The 10,000-nt window shown below is 41.8% G+C and overlaps 1 protein-coding gene across 1 annotated transcript in view; it reads left to right on the top strand.

Moving 5' to 3' along the window:
- LOC113811469 (tachykinin-like peptides receptor 99D) overlaps nt 1-10,000 on the top strand; it is a 201,589-nt gene that overhangs the window by 157,960 nt on the left and 33,629 nt on the right. Inside the window, exon 2 of the mRNA XM_070141967.1 lies at nt 2,834-3,049. Within this exon, the coding sequence (XP_069998068.1) occupies nt 2,834-3,049 (216 nt within the window). The remainder of the gene's footprint in view (nt 1-2,833; nt 3,050-10,000) is intronic.

Raw genomic sequence — 10,000 nt, 5'->3', positions numbered from 1 at the left:
GTCTGTATATAAACAAACACACAATACACATACACACACGTATAGAGATGCGTGTGTACGTATTTGTTTGTGTCTGTATAAAAACAAACATACAATACACATACACACATATATAGAGATACGTGTGTACGTATTTGTTTGTGTCTGTATATAAACAAACATGATACGCACACATACACGCATAGAGATGCGTGTGTACGTATTTGTTTGTGTCTGTATATAAACAAACACAATATACATATACACACACGTATAGAGATGCGTGTGTACGTATTTGTTTGTGTCTGTATATAAACAAACACACAATACACATACACACACACATATATAGAGATGCGTGTGTACGTATTTGTTTGTGTCTGTATATAAACAAACACAATATACATATACACACACGTATAGAGATGCGTGTGTACGTATTTGTTTGTGTCTGTATATAAACAAACACACAATACACATACACACACATATATAGAGATGCGTGTGTACGTATTTGTTTGTGTCTGTATACAAACATACAATACACATACACACACACTTATAGAGATGCGTGTGTACGTATTTGTTTGTGTCTGTATATAAACAAACACACAATACACATACACACGCATATAGAGATGCGTGTGCACGTATGCGTTTGTGTCTAGATACTGTACAGAATATACGCTCATACACACAAACTCACAACAAACACAACAAAGACACAACAAACAAGTACTTATACAAGCGAACGCCCGCGCACAGAGAAAGCTAGACGGCTCTTTGATGCTTCAATATATGTTTTTTTTTCGCCGTTCAGAAAGCAGAAAATGTCACTATTTGTGCTCAAATTGCAGCGCTTGTGTGAGATACGGAGGCGAGCGGCGGGTAGCTTTTCACGACGAATATTTCCCAAATTCTGCCTCGTTCGGTGAAGGAAAATATTGCTGTGTGTGGGTGGCGGGGGCGGGGAACGGGGAAGGGGGGGGGATTGCGTGTGGGGGGGGCGGGGTGTGCGGGGGATAGCGGGGTAAGGGAGAGGTGGGGGAGGATAATAGTGTGTGGGTGGCGGGGGCGGGGAACGGGGGAAGGGGGGGGGATGCGTGTGGGGGAGGCGGGGTGTGTAGGGGGGATAGCGGGGTAAGGGAGAGGTGGGGGAGGATAATAGTGTGTGGGTGGTGGGGGCGGGGAACGGGGGAGGGAGGGGGGGATGCGTGTGGGGGAGGCGGGGTGTGGAGGGGGATAGCGGGGTAAGGGAGGGGGGGGGAGGATAATAGTGTGTGGGTGGCGGGGGCGGGGAACGGGGGAGGGAGGGGGGGATGCGTGTGGGGGAGGCGGGGTGTGGAGGGGGATAGCGGGGTAAGGGAGGGGGGGGGAGGATAATAATGTGTGGGTGGCGGGGGCGGGGAACGGGGGAAGGGGGGGGGATGCGTGTGGGGGAGGCGGGGTGTGCGGGGGATAGCGGGGTAAGGGAGAGGTGGGGGAGGATAATAGTGTGTGGGTGGCAGCAGCGGGGAATGAAAGAGCAGTGGGGGAGGGGGGGGAAGCGGGGGGGGGGAGGTATTTGGATATATGTGCAGCGAATGTTTGTGTTTGTTAGTGTTTGCGTATGTATCTCTCTTTTGTGTCTGTGTGCTCCTATTAGTGCATTTTCGCGTTTGTTTGTTTTTTTCCATGTGTATGTGTGGGTTTGTGGATGTACCCATGTCAGTGTTGTAAAAAAAAAAAAGACTATGTACATGTGTGTGTTTACTATTACGTCCCACTGCCAATGCGACCGGTATGAAAACTATTTATCATAGTGATATAATAGCTACAAATCCACAGATAATCTCTATTTGCTCTACTTCATACACAGGCACAAAAATATTGCGTGTGTTTGCACTGGCAACTGCACTAATGATAATGACAGGGATAGCAACAGTGACCACCAGTAAGCCTCGCTGGATCGGCCCAAATAGGTCGTTCTTTTGACTTCGTTGATGTTAGGAAGGGCATCAGGTCAGACGAGGGTGGTACCGCCATTTCCACAGGGACACTGACCTATCATTCCTGTCATTATCATTTTTAGGGTGAACATCATCATTATCATACTTTTTAATTTTATTTATTTATTTATTTCTATCATGATTATCATTTTATTTGATTTTACTTTTGCTAATAAATGTCATTTTATTATAAATATCATTAGCGTCACCATTATTGCATTTGCTAATAAATATGCTAATGTCATTTTATTACAAATATCATCAGCATCACCCTCATTATTGTACCTAGGTCAAGGTTGTGTTTTTTTTTTTTTTTTTGTTTTTTATAAAGACTGTGATGAAATTTTGTGGATGCAATGCCCAAGGGTCGGGACCAGTGGATTTGGTTCTGGCGCGCGTGTGGGTCGTCGCCCGGAGGCAGGATGAAGTTAAGGATTCATCACCACTCTTTGGAGAATCGGATCCTGCTCAAAATTTGCGTTAGGCTTACGTATTCGATGGTGATCTGGCGCAGCATCCGAATCAAGGACGAATATGCAGGATTCTTAATCACTGTTAGATGTGGAGTTTTGGATACTGGCAGAGTTTTGCTTTTTCAATATTCTTATTACTATTTTCATCAGTAGTGTGAATTTTTCCTCCGTGACATAAAAGTTATCTTGGTTTTTGAATTCTGCCTCAAAGTCCGTGGTTAAAAAGAGTATTCACACGGAGTAATAAAGATCTCTCAGCCAAATCCTCAAGATTAGACACCATCCTAACCGTTCCAGCACAAAAGAACTCGACATAAAGCCAAATAATTGTTCTTACTATTCCACCTCCCTAATCCCTTACTAACTCCACCCATCTCTTTCCAACCCCTTCAGATACGTGGCCATCATGTACCCCCTCCGACCGCGAATGGGCTGGAAGGGGACGATCCTCATCGTGGTGTGGATCTGGGTATCGTCCATCTTCATATCGATGCCCAACATGCTGTTCTACACGACCGAGGCCCTGCCCATCAAGGACGGAGGGGAGCGGATCGTCTGCTACGGAGCCTGGCCCGACGGGGACCAGGGGGAGAGTCACCTCGAATACGCGTGAGTTGGGTTTTGTGTCTCGCTGGTTGGAATCGGGGGTTTTGGTTTGATTTTTTTACGGTTTTTACGGATTTACGGTTTTGACTTGTACATATTTATCTATCCATCTGTCTACCTGTCTACCTATCCGTCTATCCATCCATCTACCTGGATTTTGGTCTGATTTTGGGAGGGTTTGCGATTTTGACGTTACTTTATTGGAGTTGTTCATATTTACCTATCCATCTATCTACCTGTCTACCTACCTATCTATCCATCCATCTACCTGTCTATCTATCCATCCATCTACCTGTCTACCTATCTGTGTATCCATCCATCTACCTGTCTACCTATCTGTGTATCCATCCATCTACCTGTCTACCTATCTATCTCTCTGTCTATCTGTATATATGACTTTTGCTTTTTGTTTGATTTTGTTTTAATAGATGAAGGTGTGATAGACGTAGAGGTTTTAAGTATAAGTGAGCTTGGAAATATTCATGGTCCCTGAGTAGTAGATAGTCTTAATTAGGTGATATTAACTTATTCGGTAAATATTTTCACATATAAGTGAGTGGTAGATAGCCTGAAATAGGTGATATTAACTTATTCGGTAAACATTTTCACATACAAGTTATTTATGTTGCTAGAAACGACTTTGCGGTGAAATAGAGAGAGTAATGTCGATGTTTAGTGGGTACAAAACTTATATCATGGGGCTGATATCTGAATGTGATAGACAGAGAGGTTGAAAGACTTATGCACCGTGCGTAACCTATGTACTTTGCCATGCGGATGTAGAACCAATTGGACAAAGGGGCAACACAGCATGCATAGTAAGGGACTAATAACCTGAAAAACAAGTTGACAGGAGGTGCAAATGGGGAAGGTGAGTGGGAGTGAGGAAAGGGAAGGATAGATAGATTGATATGGATGTTTGTCGATACCAATTTAATGAGACGGACAAGTGGATACAAGAATAAACAGCGCACATGTACATACTCTAACAAACTTACAGACAGACGAACGTGTATATACATTAGCTAAGACAAACAACAAATACAAAGAAACTATATCAACGTACACTTTACTTAAGATAGTAACCCTGCCATAGCATAGCTGGACTAAAAATGAAATAGCACAGGTTTCGCATTCGGTGCAAGGGGGTGGGGGGGGGGGGGGGGGAGAGGTCTCAAGTAAGAAACATTCTTGATGTTTATAAGTTTAATTCTGTCCTGTTTACATTCAGTGCGTAGATAACAGCTGTTGTTTGTTAACATATTTAAGCGCCCGCATTTGACGTGTTTTGTGTTTACCTGAATTTTTGAAACGAAGATTTTGTGTCGATTTTACCTTTCTTTTTTCTTCTGCTTGTTTATTTCTTTATTTTTGTTCGGGTTGTTTGTAAAAGGAAGAGAAAAATACAGCTTGAAATTGTTGAAAACAATACATGTTCGGAAATATAATCGTTCTTGTCAGTGCTGTCAATATTACTGTTATTAATATTATGTTTCATTGTTATTTACGTTGTTATTATCATCATTATTATATTTTGTATTTTTATCAATTTATCATTATTATTTTTATGATCATTATCAATATCAATATTTTATCATTATCATTAGTATTTCACTATCATTACTATTATGATAATTATCAGTTACTTCATTATCATTGAAACTGCCGTTACCATGATGATCATCGTAAATACTCGATGATTATATGTTTTTATTATAATAATTGCTATTGCCATTAGTATCATCATAATCATAATCATTATTATCATTATCATTACCATTATCATTTTCATTATCATTATTATCATCATCATCATCATCATCATCATCATCATCATCATCATCATCATCAACATCATTATCATTATCATCATCATCATCATCGTCATCGTCATTATCATTATCATCATCATTATCATTATCATCATATCATTATCATTATAATTATTATCACCCTCATCTTCATAAACAGTCATAACCATCATCATTTTACTATTACCACCACCATTTTCATCATAAAGAAGAACAATCCTATTTAATATTATGTAGAAAGTAAATGTAAATAAAATAAATAAAAACGAGAAAATTTCGCGCTAAACCAATCAGATTCCCGGACGTGGAAAAGGGGGCGGGGCTTCTGGGCAAATTTAGCATACGGGGTCTCTGTGGAAGTTGTGTTTGGCTCCAGTTTTAGATTAAGGATTAAACACATGTCATATTGCAAAGACCGTGCAGCTTTAAGTCTTAATGCTGAGGGTAGAGACGTACGCTTAACCTACTTTTGTGTAGTGTGAAGTAGATGTAGCATTTTTTGTCCTTTTTATAATATGTTGTTCCACTTACATCACGTCGCTTTCTTACCCCCCCCCTTTTTTTCTCCATCTTGCCTATCTTGCTAGTTTTTATGATTTCCCTGTCTCCACTCCCCCCTCTCTTTATATATATGATATATATATATATATATATATATATATATATATATATATATATATATATATATATGTGTGTGTGTGTGTGTGTGTGTGTGTGTGTGTGTGTGTGTGTGTGTGTGTGTGTGTGTGTGTGTGTGCATGTGTGTGTGTGTGTGTGCGCGTGTGCGTGCTTGTGTGTGTGTGTGTGTGTGTGTGTGTGTATGCGCGTACGTAGATATATGCATATACACACATGAATATTTATACATATATATTTATTTATATGCATTGTGTAGGTATGAATGTATACATTGTACATGTGTGTGTGTCTATTTCCTTCCCTACCTCCTTAAGGCGCGGCTCTTCGCTGAGGACCCGACTTGTGCCCAGCCAGGCTTAGTGTTTCAACTGCGAAAAGCACCGCCGCACCAGACCGGACACTAGACCTACATAAGCCTAAATACCTTGACCGCTCATGCCTCTCGCTTGAGTAACAGTACATTTCATATGAGGAATATGTAGCACAAGGACCCATTCCCTGTTTTCGCAGAAGTTTCGCGTTCCATGGCGTTTAACTGTTTGAACTGCGAAAAGCACTGCCGCACCAGACCGCACACAAGACCTATATAAGCCTAAAGACCTTGCCCGCTTATGCCTCTCGCCTGAGTAACATAGTACTTTTGATATGAGGAATATGTAACACAAGGACCCATTCCCCGTTTTCGTTGTAGGTTCGTGTTTCATGGCGTACGATTTTTCGAAGAAACGCGGAAACCTATCTACTGTTTTCGAATCGAGGCCAGTCTGATGGGCCGTCGACGCGTCTCTAAATCTTCAGTTTCAAATCAGCCTTTTCTTCTTTATTTTCATTTCATTATCTTCTTTTTACGTAATGAAAAGCGAATCATGTGATAATTATTCTAGATGTTTTATATAAAATTCTAATCTAACCCCTGTTGACTTTATATATACTTATTATGTTGACTTTATATATAAAATTCTATCATAACTTTTCTTGATTATATAGACACTGAAAGATATTGATAACGCCATGATATTACAGACAGTAGTATCTATTTGCACCCCGATAAGCCCTGAGAAACCCGAAGGAAAAGACCGCTCAAGGTCGTGTTATCGCGGCTCTCTTCAGCCCCCAGATTTGGACCCAAAGTGACGCGATTCGGCCCAGATAGCCCCCACGCGCGGCCAGACCTCCGCGTACACAAGACCAGTTGAACCGCGTCTTTATCTCTCTCTTTATCTCTTCTGCCTTGCTTTCCACCTTTCTCTTTCCTCCTCTTCCTTCTCTTAATTTCTTCTGCCTTTCCTTCCACCTTTCTCTTTCCTCCTCTTCCTTCTCTTAATCTCTTCTGCCTTTCTTTCCATCGTTTTCTTTCCTCCTTCCTTCTCTTAATCTCTCCTGCCTTTCTTTCCACATTTCTCTCACCTCCTCTTCCTTCTCTTAATCTCTTTTGCCTTCCCTTCCACCTTTCTCTTTCCTTCTCTTCCTTCTCTTATTCTCTTTTGCCTTCCTTTCCACCTTTCTCTTTCCTCCTCTTCCTTCTTTTAATCTCTTCTGCCTTTCCTTCCATCTTTTTCTTTCCTCCTTCCTTCTCTTTATCTCTTCTGTCTTTCTTTCCACCTTTCTCTTTCTTCCTCTTCCTTCTCTTAATCTCTTCTGCCTTTCCTTCCTCCTTTCTCTTTCCTCCTTCCTTCTCTTAATCTCTTCTGCATCCCTTTCCTCCTTTCTATTTCCTTCCCCTTCCTTCTCTTAATCTTTTCTGCCTTTCTGTCCACCTTTCTTTTTCCTCCTTCCTTCTCTTAATCTCTTCTGCCTTTCCTTCCACCTTTCTCTTTCCTCCTCTTCCTTCTCTTAATGTCTTCTGCCTTTCCTTCCATCTTTCTCTTTCTTCCTCTTCCTTCTCTCAATCTCTTCTGCCTCTCCTTCCACCTTTCTCTTTTCTCCTTCCTTCTCTTAATCTCTTCTGCCTTCCTTTCCACCTTTCTCTTTTCTCCTTTCTTCTCTTAATCTCTTCTGCCTTCCTTTCCACCTTTCTCTTTCTTCTCCTTCCTTCTCTTAATCTCTTCTGCCTTTCTTACCACCTTTCTCTTTCCTCCCTTCTCTTAATCTCTTCTGTCTTTCTTTCCACCTTTCTCTTTCCTCTTCTTCCTTCTCTTAATCTCTTCTGTCTTTCCTTCCACCTTTCTCTTTCCTCCTCTTCCTTCTCTTAATCTCTTCTGCCTTTCCTTCCACCTTTCTCTTTCCTCCTCTTCCTTCTCTTAATCTCTTCTGCCTTTCTCTCCACCTTTCTCTTTCCTCCTCTTCCTTCTCTTAATTTCTCCTGCCTTTCTGTCCACATTTCTCTCACCTCTTCTTCCTTCTCTTAATCCCTTCTGCCTTCCCTTCCACCTTTCTCTTTCCTCCTTCCTTCTCTTAATCTCTTCTGCCTTTCTTTCCACCTTTCTCTTTCCTCCTTACTCCTCTTAACCTCTTCTGCCTTCCTTTTCACCTTTCTCTTTCCTCCTTCCTTCTCTTAATCTCTTCTGCCTTTCCTTCCACCTTTCTCTATCCTCCTTCCTTCTCTTAACCTCTTCTGCCTTCCTTTCCACCTTTCTCTTTCCTCCTTTCTTCTCTTAATCTCTTCTGCTTTTCCTTCCACCTTTCTCTTTCCTCCTTCCTTCTCTTAATCTCTTTTGCCTCTTCTTCTTCCTTGCTCTTTCCTCCTTCCTTCTCTTAATCTCTTCTGCCTTTCCTTCCTCCTTTCTCTTTCCTTCTTCCTTCTCTTAATCTCTTCTGCCTTTCCTTCCACCTTTCTCGTTCCTCTCCTTCCTTCTCTTAATCTCTTCTGCCTTTCTTTCGATCTTTCTCTTTCCTCCTTCCTTCTCTTAATCTCTTCTGCCTCTTCTTCCTTCTTTCTCTTTCCTCCTTCCTTCTCTTAATCTCTTCTGCCTTTCTTTCCACCTTTCTCTTTCCTCTTCTTCCTTCTCTTAATCTCTTCTGCCTTCCCTTCCACCTTTCTCTTTCCTCCTTCCTTCTCTTAATCTCTTCTGCCTTCCTTTCCACCTTTCTCTTTCCTCTTCTTCTTTCTCTTAATCTCTTCTGCCTTTCCTTCCACCTTTCTCTTTCCTCCACTTCCTTCTCTTAATCTCTTCTGCCTCCTTTTCCTCCTTTCTGTTTCCTTCCCCTTCCTTCTCTTAATCTCTTCTGCGTGTCCTTCCACCTTTCTCTTTCCTCCTCTTCCTTCTCTTAATCTCTTCTGCCCTTACTTCCACCTTTCTCTTTCCTCCCCTTCCTTCCCCTCCCCCTCCCCCTCCCCCTCCCGCCAACTTTTCCTTCGCGAAGACATGAAAAGAACATAAATCGATATGGATAAGACTTTAATCTCAAAGTAAAAAAAAAAAAAAAGAAGAAAAAAAAAATGGGAATTGAAAAAATCCTAAAACGAGCTCATAGTATCGTAATAATTTAATGAAGGAAAAAATTATTAATGACTGTAGTTAATGGATAGCATCTTTTTTTATATAATATTTCATTACGCATAAAACATTTTCTTTTCTTTAAGGAGGGGGGGAGGTGTATAAGTGTGTCGGGGGGGGAGGGAGGTATTAGTATGTCGGGGGGGGGGGGGTAAGGAAAGGAAGGTATCAGTATCTAATGATAAATTTGATAGCGTCGAACGAATCATTTCTGATTACATTGAATTGGGTTTTATTCGAGATTTTTGCGATAAGGGTTGATTAGCCTGATTTGATTCCATCTTTTACATCATTAGCTTGACGTTTGGGGCGATTTGGCGGAGATGGCGAATTAAAAAGGGATTAATTAGGGAGTTTTTAAAAGATTTCTGTCTTTTCTGTTTCCTTCGTATAAGTAATTATTTCTCTCTCACTCTCTCTATCTATCTATCTATCTATCTATCTATCTCTCTTTCTCTTTGTCTCCTTATCTCTCTATCCCTTTATCTCTCTCTCTCTCTCTGTCCCTGTCTGTCTCTGTCTCTCTCTCCATCTCTCTCCTCTCTCTCTCCACTTCTCTTTCACTCTCCCTCCTCTCTCTCTCTCTCTCTCTCTCTCTCTCTCTCTCTCTCTCTCTCTCTCTCTCTCTCTCTCTCTCTCTCTCTCTCTCTCTCTCTCTCTCCATCTCACTTTTTTTTCTCTCTCTCTTCCCCAACCCCATCTTAACAAGCAAAACCAAAAACCCTCCTCTAATACCCCCCCCCCCCTCACAAACAAACCCAAGACTCTACCAACAAAGAATCCTCCTCTAATAACCCTCCCGTTCTCCATCTCCCTCTCCCCTTCCCTCCCCATCACAACAAGCAAAACCAATAACCCCCCATTTAATAACGCCCCCACCCGTTCTCCCTCTCCCTCTCCCCCCTCCCCATCACAACAAACAAAACCAACAACCCCCCATTTAATAACGCCCCCACCCGTTCTCCCTCTCCCTCTCCCCCCCCCCCCCGTCCCCATCACAACAAGCAAAACCAACACCCCCCCATTTAATAACGCCCCCACCCGTTCTCCCTTTCTCCCTCTCCCCC

The sequence above is a fragment of the Penaeus vannamei genome, chromosome 28 (assembly GCF_042767895.1).
Source record: "Penaeus vannamei isolate JL-2024 chromosome 28, ASM4276789v1, whole genome shotgun sequence".
Lineage (NCBI taxonomy): Eukaryota > Metazoa > Arthropoda > Malacostraca > Decapoda > Penaeidae > Penaeus > Penaeus vannamei.
Note: the sequence above shows the minus strand (reverse complement) of the source record. Positions and strands in the feature narration are given on the sequence as shown.